The 16,017-nt window shown below is 39.7% G+C and overlaps 2 protein-coding genes across 4 annotated transcripts in view; one reads left to right on the top strand and one right to left on the bottom strand.

Annotated features, from left to right (window-relative positions):
• Nucleotides 1-9,072, top strand: part of LOC103382735 (nesprin-2) — a 25,401-nt gene extending 16,329 nt beyond the window's left edge. The window contains exons 11-22 of the mRNA XM_025056443.1: nt 1,342-1,479; nt 1,816-2,010; nt 2,099-2,405; nt 2,648-2,772; nt 3,741-3,879; nt 3,964-4,178; nt 4,427-4,636; nt 5,236-5,364; nt 5,521-5,712; nt 6,002-6,064; nt 6,797-6,834; nt 7,521-9,072. Coding sequence (XP_024912211.1) covers nt 1,342-1,479; nt 1,816-2,010; nt 2,099-2,405; nt 2,648-2,772; nt 3,741-3,879; nt 3,964-4,178; nt 4,427-4,636; nt 5,236-5,364; nt 5,521-5,712; nt 6,002-6,064; nt 6,797-6,834; nt 7,521-7,731 — 1,962 coding nt within the window. The 3' untranslated portion in view covers nt 7,732-9,072. The remainder of the gene's footprint in view (nt 1-1,341; nt 1,480-1,815; nt 2,011-2,098; nt 2,406-2,647; nt 2,773-3,740; nt 3,880-3,963; nt 4,179-4,426; nt 4,637-5,235; nt 5,365-5,520; nt 5,713-6,001; nt 6,065-6,796; nt 6,835-7,520) is intronic.
• Nucleotides 9,073-10,512: 1,440 nt separating this feature from the next.
• Nucleotides 10,513-15,940, bottom strand: esr2b (estrogen receptor 2b). Of its 3 annotated transcripts, XM_025055915.1 has the most exons (8): nt 15,520-15,657; nt 15,281-15,406; nt 14,783-15,142; nt 14,427-14,565; nt 13,802-13,935; nt 13,081-13,264; nt 11,887-12,225; nt 10,513-10,988 (listed from the first exon to the last, which is right to left on the bottom strand). In XM_025055915.1, the coding sequence occupies exons 3-8, from the start codon at nt 14,949-14,951 to the stop codon at nt 10,898-10,900; spliced, it is 1,056 nt and encodes a 351-aa protein (XP_024911683.1). In that variant the 5' UTR covers nt 14,952-15,142; nt 15,281-15,406; nt 15,520-15,657; the 3' UTR covers nt 10,513-10,897. The 3 variants fall into 3 exon arrangements, with proteins under 3 accessions (XP_024911683.1, XP_008313767.2, XP_008313774.1); XM_008315545.3 differs by lacking the exon at nt 15,281-15,406 and having other exon boundaries at nt 15,523-15,940; XM_008315552.2 differs by lacking the exon at nt 15,281-15,406.
• Nucleotides 15,941-16,017: the final 77 nt, after the last annotated feature.

Raw genomic sequence — 16,017 nt, 5'->3', positions numbered from 1 at the left:
TTTCTGTGACTTCAGCTTTTTCTTGGCCAACAACTGGCAGATGATGCTCAATTTCCTTTTCTCACCCACTTCACAAGTTCACTTTTAGCCTCTTTTTATATACCTTTTACTGGTTGTAATCTAGAAGCAAATACATAATTAATAACAATCAAGTTAACGCTAACATTAGTGTAAAAGTCCGAATACCTGTTCCTCTTTTTGTCTTAGGATCGAAGAAACCTGGCGTCTGTGGTGTAAGTTCCTGGACGACTATACTCACTTCGAGGACTGGCTGAAGGCGGCGGAGGTCACGGCTGCCAACCCTGACTCTGCTGATGTTCTTTACACCAGCGCCAAGGAGCAACTAAAGAAGTTTGAGGTCAGTGGACAGAAATTAAACGCCTCCTGGTGGTCGGCAAATTTTAGCCTAAAAAATGATTTATTTTTTTACACATGCTCTACCACTGAGCTAACAAATGGCTTCACTTTTTCCTGACTAAGTAATAAAAATGCCTTGAAAACGTCTACAGGCCTTTCAGCGTCAGGTCCACGAGCGTCTGACTCAGCTGGAACTGGTCAACAAACAGTACCGGCGCCTAGCCCGGGAGAACAGAACCGATGCTGCCAACAAACTGAAGGTGATGGTGGAGAAGGGAAATCAGAGGTGGGACGTCCTCCAGAGGAGGGTGACGGCCGTGCTGAGGAGACTGAAGGTGAGGTCAGGGGTGAGGTGGGCTTCATCACAGGACCGGTCTGCTCCCATTTTAAAAGGAAGTTTTGCCTCAAATTGTGAGAAGGGAGCTCTGAGTCAATTTTTAAAACCAGACTAGAATTTTAATAATTATGGGAAGTTATGAAAGGATGAAGATAAATCCAGTTTTCCCTGTCATTGTTTTCACTGAGGTTTTTCCACTGCCTGTGACATTTAAGAAAAGGAACAAGAAAATGTCAGAGTAAAATCTAACTAGTAAAAATAACGGGTATTCCACTTGGATTTCCTAATGAACCAAAAATAATACATATGCAAATGTTATGTTCTTTATAGGCACAATGATATTATTTTTATGTGATTCAGTTGAAAAAAAAAATAGTTCTAGCTTTATTACAGACAAACATTCTAGAACATTAGACTCATTAGAACATTATTAGTTCTGTTCACCTTCAGAAACGACTCACTCACACCAGTCCATTAAAACATGATTGATAATCACACAGTGACAGGAACTACGGGTCCACTGCTGCCTCCTGTGTTCATTAGGAATGAAGGATTTGAAACATCTAACGTCACAAAAATAACACACTTGAATGAAGGCAACAGAGGTTTTTGTTCAGGTTTTCACCGTCTGCTCTTCTCCTCTGCAGCACTTCACCTCTCAGAGAGAGGACTTTGAGGGAACTCGAGAAGGAATCCTGGTGTGGCTGACGGAGATGGACCTGCAGCTCACCAATGTTGAGCATTTCTCTGAGAGCCACTTTGAGGACAAGATGAGGCAGCTCAATGTGAGTGGTCTGCACAGACCTCACACATTCCTAGGGTAGCCTTTAGCTGAACCTTTTGTTCAAATCTGGTAAATCTGTGTCATTACACAGGGATAGAACAAACTGTGGTCTTATATCTGTAGCTACAAACCACCTACTGTACAACTACCTTGTTGGTCGTGTTAACTTCTTAGAATCTTTTGTTTTTGTTTGAAGGTTTGGTCGTGTTAACTTTTTAGAATCTTTTGTTTTTGTTTGAAGGTATCAACTGACCTTAAACCAACCAAATACTGTCCTCAGACAAAGCTGCACCAACGTAATGTTAGTTTAGCTTTTTTTTTCTCTAACTGCCCTCAGGGGTTCCAGCAGGAAATCACTCTCAACACCGACAAAATCGACGCTCTGATTGTGTTCGGGGAGAACCTGATCCAGAAGAGTGCTCCTCTGGACGCTGCTCTGATCGAGGACGAGTTGGAGGAGCTTCACTCCTACTGTCAGGAGGTGTTTGGTCGAGTGGCTCGTTTCTACCACCGCCTGGTCACCAGAAGACCAGTGAGTCACTGCTGCAGGTTCCTCTGTTCTCTCAGGTCTGTAGCTCTGCCGTCTGCCCCCACAGTAATGTCAGTCTGTCTACCTGAAGGTTCTAGAAGAACTCTCCGACCAGGATACAGATCTGGACGAACCGCCAGATCTGACCGACAAGACAGTGTGGAGAGAAACCAAGAGAAAGAGGGTGGAGGACATGGAGGAGGTTCCAGCACTGGGTGGAGTTTCAGCTGGATGTCAGACCTTGTGTCACCTCCTGGTACCTCCACTGGAACCATCAGGGAGGGAAACACCAGTGAGTGTGGACTCCATCCCACTGGAGTGGGACCACACTGTGGATGTGGGAGGATCTTCATCACATGAAGATGAGGAGGAGGTGACCTTCTTCACTGCTGTGTCAGGTACATGCAGTCGGTTGGTTGGTTTCTGAGTTGGTTGAATCTTTAGATGTCGATGGGTTGGATGATGGTTAATAGTTGGATGGTTGGGAGTTTAAATTGTCATTATGTACGATTGTAGGTCGGTGTCTTGATGGCTGTTTGAATGGTTGTTGGATTGAACAGCAGGTCTAAAAGTACAGAAGTTCTGGATGGTTCTGTAAGTGCAGCAACTACAAATAAGATCCTGGTTGTGTCTTTTACAGTAAAATCGGTGTTAGATCCCCCCAGCTGGCACCAGCCCGACTCCCCCTTGATGAACCGAGTTCTCAGAGGAATGACCTCGTCTCCAGTTGGCTCCAGGAGCTCACCATTCTACCAGCAGGGCTATGTAAGTATGTAAACCTGCTGTTCTTCAGTCAGTGGTTTTATAGCACAACAGCTTAAAGGTTAGACAAAAAGAGCAATGATAATGAAGAGTAAACCAGTAAATAACCATAATACACGAGACATGACAGAGAGAGAAGCACAAAATATCAATTAATATTTGGTTAAGAGCTAGAATTGATTGAATTAATAAATTAATGGCAGCTAAAAGAACTAGTAGTTAATCTCCTTTATTTCAGAACCTAATAGACGACCACAAGTTAACCCAATAACCTGAGGAAAAATTTAAAAAAAAGAAGAGGCAACTGAGGTAAAAATAATTCTTAAAACAGTGTATAAATGGTATAACCAAGAAATCCAGAAGTTAATAAAATGTTCCATACCTTTGCCAAATCAGCTAAATGTTTGCTTGGATAAAGATGTTAGGAGCAACCAAACAGCTATGAGTTCTCAATTTTTCCCCTAAAAATAGGCTTAACCAGGATTTTTGGACATTCTACTGTGGTACAAGATTAACAGCTAAGAGTAAACCAAAAATATTTGCAAAAACTTTACCTGGCTAAATTTAATAAGCTAAATCTTGTCCTTCAGCTACCTTTTAATTTTGTCTACTCTTATCTCTGGACTAATATCTCCTGACGATTATTAAAAAATATTGAAAAACAAAAACCAATAAAGTTTTTTAAATGAAAGATGCAAATGTTATTAAAAGTTACAACAACAACGACAATCATTAGAAAGGTGGTCAAAGTGAGCCGAGAGGGGACCGGAAGTCACGCCAAAACTGTCGAACATTTAGACCACTGCCAAAAGTTTGTCAAAAAAGGCTAAAAGAAAAGAAAACTAAAATAAGTTTTATAATTACAAACTTCCAAATATTAGCCAAAATATGTTTCTGTCAATGTGTATTTATGTGTGTGTGTGTAGATAAAAAATGTTTCTGTCCATGTGTATTTATGTGTGTGTGTGTAGATAAAACTGATGTCAGACTGCAGCAGCAGCATCAACAGTGTGAAGAAAGTCAAACTGATTCTCAATGATGAGGAGGAGGCGGCGGAGCCAGAGGACGCAGGTCTGAGCAGCGGTGTAGCTGACGGACACTCGTGCTCAGGTAAAGTCCCAAAGATCTGCACCTCAGAAGAACTCTGACTTTGCGTCTGTAGAGAAAGTGCTGACGCAGCTGTTACTGTCACAGGTGTCATCGAGCGTTGGGAGCTGCTGCAGGTTCAGAAGCCAGTCTGCCGGGAGATGGACGTCAGGCTAGACCTGCAGCAGTGGCAGGAGTTGAACTCTGACCTCGGTGATGTCACTTCCTGGTTGGGCAGTGTGCTGCCAGAGTTGGAGAGGCTGCAGAGCATCGCTCCGTCCGCCAGTGTCCAAGAGTTTGAGGTCAACATCAGGAAACTCAAGGTAAGAATGTTAAACGTATGGCAGCAGGATAACAGTGCTTCATGTTATCACAATAACAACTATATAAAAGTTATACAACAAATACTGCAGTTTAACCAGAAATGTAGATAAAACACAACCAGCTAAATGTTAGCCACTACATATTAGTGATGTTTAAATCCCTTAAAGATGTATTTTCTTTGATTGATTGATCAAAAATGTCATGCGATAATAGCGCCCCCTGACTGTTGTTTTTCTTTGTCTTCCAGGAGATGCAGAAGATGTTCAACAGCTACAAGTGCCTGATGATATCAGTCAACCTGACAAGTCGTCACTTCCTGTGTGGAGGAAACAGCAGCTGTGAGGAGCTGCAGCAGATCCAGGAGGCGCTGAGCTCAGCTAACATCAGCTGGACTCAGGCCTGCAGTGGTCTGGGCCAGTGGGAGCAGAAGCTGAGGTCAGCGCTGATCCAGTGTCAGGTCAGTCTGGAGGAGGCTAAAGTCGGGCTAAAGAGAATCTGTTTTCAGCTAACTATTAGCTGTCTGTGAGCTTCTATTTTAGCTACCATCCTTTCTGTTATATCTTCCTGAATGTTGTTTTTGGTATTTCTGAATAAATTATCTGTCAGTACTTTAAGATGTTTTGGCTAAATTTAATTTCTTGTGTTTTGTTATGCTTGGGCTAAATATAGAGTGAGAGTTTCTCCAGCCCAATTTTCACCTATTTTTTAGGCAGATTTAAAACCATTTGCACTGTAGTTTTGGCTTTGAGCTACAGTAAATTCTTAAATTTCTTTGCTTACTTTAAGCTGTTATTTGACTCATTAATAATAATTCCTTGGCTAATCACACTGTCATTGTGCTAACTTTACCTCATCCCTTGCCTGACTTTAAGCTCTTGGTCATGTTATTTCATAGCTAACTTTCAGCAAGCGAATGTGGAAACTAAATATCTGTGCTGTAATTTTAGCCTATTTTTTCACTTAGCTTTTTTTTGTTTTTACTGTCATTGCTTATTACTTGCTAATACCTTTAGCTGGCTTTGTGCTAACTTTTAGTTATGTTTATTGTTTGTTTAGGACTTCCATGAGACGCTGCACTCTCTCCTGCTGTGGCTCGCTCAGGCAGAAAACAGGCTCCAGGCTTTAAACGTCAGCGATTGCTCAGTGACTAAACCTGCTCTGCTGCAACAACGAGATGCACTAAATGTGAGTTCGTGGGCAAACCATCAGTGCGGAGTAATTGTTGATTTATCATGATTTACCTTTTAAGATTAAAGAATTAAGTCTCCTATTTTATAAAATAATAAAATAAAAACTTAAATCCGGTACTTTAGCTGTGCTCTCTGTCGCCCCCTGGTACAGGATCTACAGGAGAAGCTTCGTAGACGCCAGAGCCAGGCCTTATCACTGCATGACATCTCATCACAGCTCCTCCTGGAGGCCACATGTGAAGACAGCCTGGAGGCCAAAGAGAAGGTTCATGTCATCAGCAACAAAATCCGCCTGTTGTTAAGACAGGCCGACACCCAGATGAACAGACTGCAACAGAGACTGGTAAACACGTGGTTGAATGCATTTTTATCCCTTGATTTTTACGTGTGTGTCGCAAAAAGGTAAAGAACTTTGAAAATGTTAGGGCAGACCAGTGAAATTAATTAAGGTTAAAAAAAGTACGTTTATTTAGTTTTATTAATGCTTACTGTATAACTGTAGTTATAATTTACTTCAAACTTTACAACAACTAATCAACTAATGTTGAATAAAAAACCATGGCATGACATGTTTTTCTGTTGAACTGGGTAAAGCAGATAAAAAAAAACAAAAAACAATGTTGTTTGTTCAGAAATCCTGCTGCTCTGACATCAACTTTACTGGTCTGGAAGGAGTCTGTGACATAGGCCACAAGGTATACACACACACACACACGCACACGCACACACACACACGCACGCACACACAGAGACACAGACAAACAAACACAGACACACACACAAGGGTGTGTGAACAAGGGAAGACAATCGATCAGATGTCGACTAAGTAACACCCAAGCGACCTCCAAGTGACGTCTAAGTGATGTCCAAGTGACCTCCAAACGACCTCCAAGTTGGAGGTAACTTGGACGTCACTTCGAGGGCACTTGGAAAGAGTTTTAATTTTTGGAGATTTGTTTGGGGAAAGTGTGTGTGAACAAGTGAAGAACAACTGATGAACAAGTGAAGACAATCGATCAGATGTCGACTAAGTAACGTCCAAGCGACCTCAAAGTGACGTCCAAGTTGGAGATCGCTTGGACGTCACGTGGACGTCACTTCGAGGTCGCTTGGACGTTACTTAGTCAACATCTGATCGATTGTTTTCACTTGTTTTTCGTTTGTTCTTCACTTGTTCTTCAGTTGTTCTTCAGTTGTTCTTCGCTTAGTCATTTAGTCGACATTTAGTAGAATATTTTTTCTGAATTCTAACCACAAAACAACATTACAAAAAGGAGCATCACAGTCTGTAGTTAAAGGGAAGCCACACACACAAACACACGGACACACATGCACACACTCACACACTCACTCACTCACTCACTCACTCACTCACTCACTCACTCACTCACTCACTCATCCTCTTCCCATGTCCTCTAATTTTTCAGGCTGAAGCAGCAACCGTCCGAATGTCTGCAGATCAGAGGTAAATACTGAACGTTTCTGGTTCAAATCTCTACAATAAAAACAATTTTAAATAAAATTAAAATTACTTTGTTACAATAATAATATATTATTATTATATTATCTAAACCAGGGGTCACTGACCTTTCTGAAACTGAGAGCTATTTCAAGGGCACTCAGTAACACAGAGAGCTACTTGTTTGATACAGACTTACCAAACAATGTAATAATAAAAGGTTTGGCGACACACAATAGTAAACGCTCTTCTTCCCATCGTCATTGCACCTATTTGAATATCATTCAAGTGTAACTGAATTAAAAAGCACAGTAACATTACCTTTTTTTTACCTCTCTTGTTGACTAGTTTTATTTTTATAACACACCCTGTGGGCTTAAACACATTGTGACTCAGTCTTTCCGGCATGCAGTTCTAGCTATTCTAGTTGTAATCAAGTTGTAGGTCTTTCTTACTGCTAACATTGTTTTGGGTTCCTTTTTTACTATTATCTTTTTCAACCATGTTTGTTAAAGATAACTTAGCAATCAAAGCTATTGTTTATGGAGATTTTGTTTGTGAATCCTCTTAGATATTATTAATCTGTTAATATTTTATTATTATTTTTCATTTCTATGTTCTAGTCTATCATGGCCACAGGGGGTATTAGTGAGTCACAGTTAAACCTCACCTGACAGACTGTCCTTATTTAGGCATCAGAGACCAGACTCGCCTCCACTGCGACCCTTCCTCTCCCGAGTCCTTCGTGCTGCATTCCCTCTGCACCTGCTGGTCCTGTTTCTGCTGGTCCTGGTCTGCATGGTCCCTGTGTCCCAGGACCACTTCAGCTGCACGCTGTCCAACAACTTTGCCCGCTCATTCTACCCCATGCTGCGATACACCAATGGACCGCCACCCACGTGAAAGCCACATACAGTCACTGAACTTTTACATCTGACAGACTCCAGATTTTTTTTAACTTATATGTTTATTTATAGAAGATTCGATAAAAAAGCCATAATGATTAGAACCAGCAACAAAAAAATTCTAATCCAGTCCACATAAATAAGCTATTTAACTAAAAATATATATTTTGTCTACCAAATTTTCTACAATCCAATAATCTTTGATTATTAAAAGTGAAGTGGACCATATTAGGTATCCAGAATGTAGGCCTTATCAATGCTAAAACAGATGCTCAACCCCAGGACCAATGGTGGACCAGACAAAAACAGTCCTGTCCATATTTGGAATTATGGAATAGGAGTAACATTCTTGAATTACACAAAATTGTCCAACCCTAATCTGGGATGTTAAATGTGGTAGTCCACCTTCTATTCCCACATAGGATATGAAAATATACCTGACCAACATCTGGTGACCAGTAGTAGAACCACATTCAAATGTTATTCTGACCTCACATCTTGGTGAAATGTTTGCTACATTATTTAGGTTGTATGTTGGACCTCAGAGATGATGTAGACCACATCTACTGTTCTGAAGGTAGGCCACTTCAACTTCGCTTTCTTAAAACTAGACATATCTGGTCCACATCTGGTGTCCAGATGTTGAATCCAAGTTTTTTATCTGGCTTGAATGGAGTGTATAGAATGTAGGCCACAATCCATGCAGCCAACTGCATGATTTTGCAGTTATTATCATTGTACTCTGTTCCATGGTCTGGTCGACAATGTCATTTGGTCCACATTTTTTAAGACCCGTGGTTCACCAGGCTAACCTGTCTGATCTCCCTCTGGTATCCAGAACATGTCTGTTCTTGTAGTCCTTTGTCTGAACCCTAGGCTGATTATCGGACAAAGTTATGTAATTAAGGTAATTAAGAATATGGTCTCAACTGTTTTGTCACTGTGAACAAACAAAAAATCTGTTCCATATCTGGTATTCAGAATGTGGGTCACATCATTCTGAAACTAGTAGACCAGCAGTATCATGTGGCCAACATGTGACATGTCCTAGATTGTTGTTAAGGATTAGTCTGTTCCACACCTTTAAAAACTGTTGGGCCACATCAGACTGGGGGACCATGTGTTCTGCTCCTTTTTAGAGGACAAAGCTTTGCATTAGAATGTTGAAGTCCACATTTTCTGGCGTATGTATTCACATGTCCACGGTGTGGGTCACATTTTCCTGACCTGACTGTAGTTGAAGCCCATACACAGTGTCAATGTGGGAATTAATTATCCAGTTTTTATTCTGGGATGTACTTTGTTTGGTCAGTGTTGACATTAAACAACTTTGACTTTGCTTTTTCTTCTACTGTTTTTTTACTAGTATATTTATGCAGATGCCAAAGCTAACCTTTAGCTATTTTGTGGACTAACAGTTATCTGTCTAGCTGATCTGTTGACCTGATTTCAACAGTTCTTAGCGGCTGCTGTTGTTTTGACTGTGGCTAAGGCTGAAGCTAAGTTTAAGACAACAGGGAACTGTTCAGATGTGGCTAATGTTCGGCTAATTTTCCCAGCTAACATTCACTTGTCTTTTCTTCAAATTTTGAGAACGTAAGCTAGCCTTTACTTATCCTACTGTTGTTTTTCAGTTGTCATTTGACTCATTTTCTTGTATGTTGTGGTTTTATTTTAGTCAGTTTTCAGTATTTCAGTACATACAGTATATATATGTACTATATATATGCACCATATATATGTACTATATATATATATATATGTATGTTTATATATTTTAATATGGTTTTGTCAATAACTCAATCTTTCATAATGCACCTTTCACTCCAGCAGATAAAAAAATACAAAAACAGTTTTAATTTAAGTCATTTTAAAAGAAAGAAAAAAAGAAGACTTAACTGCTTCTCCACTTCACTAACATTTATGTTCCTGTTTACAATAGAGAAAAACAGAAACAAAACAGGAACAAAAACACCAATGTTCACAGTGGTAGAGAATGGAAAAACAAACAAACAAGCGCATAGGCAACACTGCCTCCTACTGAAACATGAGGGTAAATTCATGTTTCTCACGTTTACCAGAAAGAGCCTTAGAATGTTGTCATGACAACAGAAACAATTAGTTCAGTTTTTAAATTAAATGAGACTGTATGTGTTACTGTCTGAAAATATGAATGTTGGCTGTTTTGGCATCATGCCACTTTAAACTGTGCTGCAAAATTTGGGCAAAATCTTACTTGGTTATATTTTTCTTCCTTTTTTTTGCCAATTTTTTTGGGACCACCTGAATTCATTTTTAACTTTTTTTTATCTGTTTGGCCTAATGTTGATTAATCAGTTTTACACTGTCATTATCTTATATTGATTTGTTTCTACAGAGTTTTTGAGTTGAGCTTTTTGAGTGTCTTTGTTTTGAGTCATTTCTTTTTGATTCATTTTCTAATATCCCAGTCCAATTTTTTTGGACCAATGAGAAGTTGAAGAAGGCTAAGGTCAAGTACCGAGAACTGTTTTTCTTCCAAACTGTAGGTAAAACAGTCTTTAGCCTTTGGAGACATAATCTGCGTTTGTTTCAGGTGAGTGTTTAATTGCAGAGGTTCATCAGGAAGAAAAATGTTTTTTTGTTTTTTTGTTTATCTTGTTCACATCGTTCACATCTGCAATGTTTTTATTTTTTCTTCAGGTACAAATGGATGGAGCCAATGCTGTGGGCTCTGAGCAAAATCACTGACTTTTGGACTTTTAAGCAGAAGAAAAACAAAGGTAAGGACGTTAGACTTAAGATTTTGAGAAATTTTAATTAATGAGATTTTTTAAAGAAGCTATAATCAGTTGTGTGCGAGTAAATGTCATAGAAACACAACTCGTGTCTAATTTAAAGGCACAGGAGACGAGAAACAGTCAACAAGTCCTTGTTTTTGTTAGTCAGAACAGGTTGTGGGTTCAAGTCCATGGTTTTTCTGCTGTGATGTCAAAGAGAGAAATAACAGCTAAAAGTGATGTCATCGTAAAAACACTGACTTTAGTGCAAATTCACAGAGAACATCAACAAACACACAACAGTGACATATATACTGCATGTTCTCAGAGATGAAGAACGTCCCATGGACAGAAAACAGGTTTTTGTTTAGCTTTTTTTTCCCTGTTTTTTTTCTGATCTTTGGATCAGTCCATTGTGGAGTCCATGACCATTCTGTCAGAGATGATGATGTTGGAAGGACTATTGTCCATCGTCCACTGCTCTGCCGGAATGTAACTGAGGGAGAAAAAAAACAACAGTTACAAGCTAAGAACAAGAAGATTCCACCTCCTACGTCTGTGGAGTCCATCTCAGGTCGGTCCTCTCTTCTCTCTACATGTTCAGTCTAAGATGTTTTTTGTTTTTTTCAGAAGGTCCATCAGAGCAGACACAGACCCAAGACCTGTACTGTGAAGGAGGTGCAACATACCCAGGCTTTGTGTTTATGGTCTGGCTTAACAAAACCTAAAGCCCCAAATCAGATTTAAACAGTACGGTCCTCCTGCTCTGGTACAATCCTGACAGGTTAGAGGTCACATCAGAGGTCAAAGGTCAGTGTGATTGGGTTTGTTACAATCTTCACTCTTCAGACTCAGGTGCAGGAGGAACATCACAGGGGAGCTCTTCAAGTCTGTCTTGTAGAGGTCCTGTGGGACTCTACGAGTTAGTCAAGTTGTAAATTAGACTAATCGTCACTCCCACTGCATGTTTCATGTTTGCAGGGAAGCTCAGAGATTTCCATTGTGCCTTTGGCAGATGCACAAAGCAGAAACATAATACACAGTACATGTTACAGAGATCATTACAGTCTGTTCTGATGGAGCGCTGAAGGATTTTTCCCAGAAGCTTTAAACACAGACATGGACAGAGGACTGACCTGTGCTCCACATCATTGACCACCTTAGCAACAAACAAGCTGAGAGTTAGCAAGCGGCCACAGCTAACTGCTACCCCTAGATATTGGCCAAGCGTAATACAACATTCTAAAGAATGGTTTAATCCCTGTGAATACCTAAGAGTTAGTTAGATATAGCATCATGCTAAGTATTCTGAATCATACTTTTAGACCTGATTTTGTTTACTCATTAGCTTTTGGCTATGTAGTATGTAGTAAAATTTGTTCTGGTTCACTCACTTGCAGGTGTCCATGTGGGTCACCACTAGACTTTGAGCTGCAACTGTGGGCTGGAAAGGCATATCCTGCAGATGCTGGTCCAGTATGGGGGCATTGGTGGGTTTGTGTAGAGGCACAGTGTTGGTGTGATCAGCAGCAGCGTTCTGCTCTGAGCAAGTCTGGGACTGCGGTTGGGAATGCTGGTATGGGTTCTGGTTCTGGTCTGAGAACATATCTGAGGCCGGCGAAGATGACGTCTGGCTGGTGGATGTGTTGACGTCAAGCATCTCCAGGAGGAGGTCATAGACCAGAACCACGTTCTTCCTCTGCATGGTGCACAAGTGGTCCATACCTTTGTTACTGCAGAGAAAACAACAGAAAAACCTTTAATACTGCAAGAAAATTTTAAAATCTTATTTTCTCTAAGAACCTAAAACAGACAAAATTACATGTATAATTTGTGCTAACATAAGTAACATATGTCAGAATAGAAGAAAACATTGGTTTAAGATGCTAATGGAGAAGGCAACAAATTGCAATAAAATGGTAAAAAGCTAAATATTGATTCTGTTTGTTTAATTAACCAGAAACTTTATTATACCTTTCTTAAAAAATGCAAATAAATTAAATGTTCCAAAATGTGCTATCAGATGCCAAAAATATTTAATTTAAAACTATAATCTGTGCCAAAAACATACTATTTACTAAAACTACATTAGTATAATACAAAAAAATTGCAAGAAAATATAAACTATCAAAAATGACAAAAAAAACACATCTAAACAAACACACTAAGGTTTGACTAGTTTGAAGATCTGTCATTCAAATGCTAAAAAAAAGCATTCTTAGTACTGCATGTCCAAAAACTCCTTACTGTTTATACTGACTTATGAACGCCCAAAGACAACACTCCATAAAATTAGTTGTCAAAACAAAGAGAGAAGTCAAAATACACATCTAGCTGAAAGACTTGTGATAAAGTTCCAATAAATAATAATTGTTTTGGTTTTTTAAAATAATGTAACATAACCTGCTGTATTATGTAAGAAATCCTCATTCACCATTTAAAATCTGCTAAAATATAGACCTGAGTTGGTTGTTAGAAAAAGATAATATATGATTGTCCCTAAATTCATCACAAAAACAGGAAAAGTCAGTTAATCAAGAGTTGATTAGCATGTTGCTACACCTGATGTAATTTTGGTTGCTGTGTACCTGATATGGCGGATGTGTGACAGCAGCATGGTCAGGTGCCCGAGCCTCAGCGTCTGCTGCTGCGTGGTCAGTCCCAGTTTGGAAATGGACCAGACCAGAGCGTCGATCACAGAGTCCAGAAGTTGCAGCATTTTGTTCCTACTCTCCAGCTCTTCTGTGGTCTGAGGAGAACTGTTACACAGATCTGAAATTCAAACAACAACAACAAAAACCACTTAGGAACGCAAATACAAATCTAAAAGGTTGCATAAAATAGCCTAAAAGGTAGTCAAAACAGCTAAAGATAATGCAACTTATAAATAATCAATTAGCAAAAACGTTACGTAATAATTGCAAAAAAAATAGCTGAAATATTAGGCGAAAAAAATATGTTAGCAATAGAAAATAGCTGAAAAATAACCAACAGCTACAACAAGGTCCAAACATGATGCTTCAAAAAGTGTTTGACAGCTAACTGTTAAAACACAACTTAGAGTTAAATAGCCATAGATAAAACATAAATAGCCAAAACAGCAGGTTTGACACAAGTTAGTTTAAGAAGTTGGCTAAAGTAGCCACAAGCAGCTGAATGCTGGTCTAAAAATAGGTCTTAGAACCCAAAACCAGAACATGTAAAACTTAAACATGAAAAACAGATGAGTCTATAACTTAGCTCAAGAATGAGCTCTGAAGAACAATCCTTTAAATCTTGACTTGTGTGGTTTTGTTTTGCAGAACTCACTGGAGTTGAGGAGAATCATGGCCTTCAGACAGACGTACTCCTCTCTCTGAAGCTTCAGCTCACGGAATCGAGACGTGGCTGCCAGCAGCATGTCGAAAATCTCCATGATGCCTTCCACACACTGACCCTCGTCCCTGTGCACACACACACAGGAACACACACAGTTTTGTAATTTCTGGCTTAAAAAAAAATCACTAAATGCAATCTCCGTTTATTAACAATTTATCGTTACTACTGTGACGTAATTATCAGCAACTAGAACTTAATAGGAAAAAGGTAATTATTTTTCAGTTAGAACAGAACAGCTTAAAAAACATTCTTTGTTTTTAACACATCATGGACTGTAGGTAAGTTCTTTACTTTTAGCAATTTAAATTTTGTTTTAATGTTGAATCAGCAGCAGCAGAAGCAGCACTGTGGCCAAAGTGAAGGTCAGTGCGGTTGGGAACAGCCAGTGATAAAAGTCTTTTGGCAATAAAACCACAGGCAACAAAGGTGATCCCGGAGATATCTGTGACCAAATGGTACAGATATGTTTTCTGCTCTAAGGTTTGAGTCAACCCTCTGTGTAATGTAAGAACAACAGCAGCAAACAATCAGGACAGGCCTCCATGTTAAAACCCACCTGTTCAGTTTGAAGTCAGGGGAGAAGATGAGTTTCCCAGGATGGTCCACTGACCTCCAGATCAGGCCCAGCATCAGGATCTCCAGCCAGCAGCATTTCAGCAGGTGGATCTGGTCTGAGAGGCTCAGCTCTGAAAACCCTGTAGGAGGAGAAAGCTGTATGATGAAGCAAATCAAACAATACCACAAACAAGCCCCCCAAAAATAGTTAAACAGCAGAGAATAGCCACAATACACAAATTAGCCACTAAAAAAAGACACGAGAACCACAGTCCTGCTCAGCTTGTGACAAACTCTGAAATCACAAATATTATAAGGGTTAGTTATCTGTTGCTAAGCCTTGATGTTTGGTCATACCAGGTATCTTCTTGGCCCAGCTGATCATCAGAACCAGCTCTTTGTCAGCCAGGGTGGTGAGTGACATCATCATGCTGGACGCAGTGAACGGTTTCTTCAGATCCTCCATCAGATAGATCTCTGGAGGCTCAGCCTCCATGATCCGACTGATGAACTCTTCTGGACTCATGGTTGATGGGTGAACGTGAATGGCCTGGGGGAGGGAGGCGTATGGTGCCAGTGGTGCCTCCAGGTATAAATGTCGCTGAGCTCGAGACCCTGGTCCAACCCTGAGCAGCTCTCTGCCGGGCACACCACGAGACTGAGGTCCGCCACGGCGATGTCGAGGCCCACGATAACCAGAGCGCTCACGTCTGACACCTAGTAAATGAAAAAAAAAAGTCATAATAGATGACAAACGTTAGCTAAATTTATACTTTTCTTTTTTTTTAATTAATTCTTAGGTTGTGGAATACATATTACTGTTTAAGACAGGAGCTCCACCAAGGAGCAGCACACCTGTCTTGGCTCTTTAAATCAACTGATCTTAGTCTTCAGACTGCTAATTGGTCAATCATTGTGGTCTGGATAGGTTGGAACAAACCCTGCAGCCACACCGGCCCTTTGTGGAACAGTTTGCCACCCCTGGTTTAAGAAATTAAATCTTAACAAAGATGCTTTCATATAAATTAAAATATATATTTGATTTGACTAATAAAAAAATAATAAAATAAAATAAAATAGTTGTTTGAACCTACCACATTTCATCATTCCTACTTCATAGCATTTACGCAGACGACAGGCCTGACAGCTTTTACGTCGGTTCTTGTCAATGGTGCACTGGTTCGTAGCTGGACAAATATAGTCATTGTGACCTGAAATTAAGAGAAAAAAAACAATAACAAAATATAATTTTTTACTATGCCAACATTTGATCACAGTAAAATACTATAAGAATAAATTCCTGAAAAAAGTCTTCAAAAATAAAGATTTCTGAAAAACACTAATTTGGGTGGAAATACTTAGCTATATCCATAAATTCATAAAAAAATATATACTTTTTTGGTACACTAACATTTGATCACAGTAACATACTGCTTAAAACACAAACAGACAAACACACACACACATACAGACACAGACTCACACACACAGACACACACACAAACAGACAGACACAGACACCCCCACACGGGCACGCACAAAGAGACACACATACACTTACACATTTTTATTTTCGGATATTTGTTCAGGAA

The sequence above is a fragment of the Cynoglossus semilaevis genome, chromosome 1, assembly GCF_000523025.1.
Source record: "Cynoglossus semilaevis isolate Cse_v1.0 chromosome 1, Cse_v1.0, whole genome shotgun sequence".
Taxonomy (NCBI): Eukaryota; Metazoa; Chordata; class Actinopteri; order Pleuronectiformes; family Cynoglossidae; genus Cynoglossus; species Cynoglossus semilaevis.
Note: the sequence above shows the minus strand (reverse complement) of the source record. Positions and strands in the feature narration are given on the sequence as shown.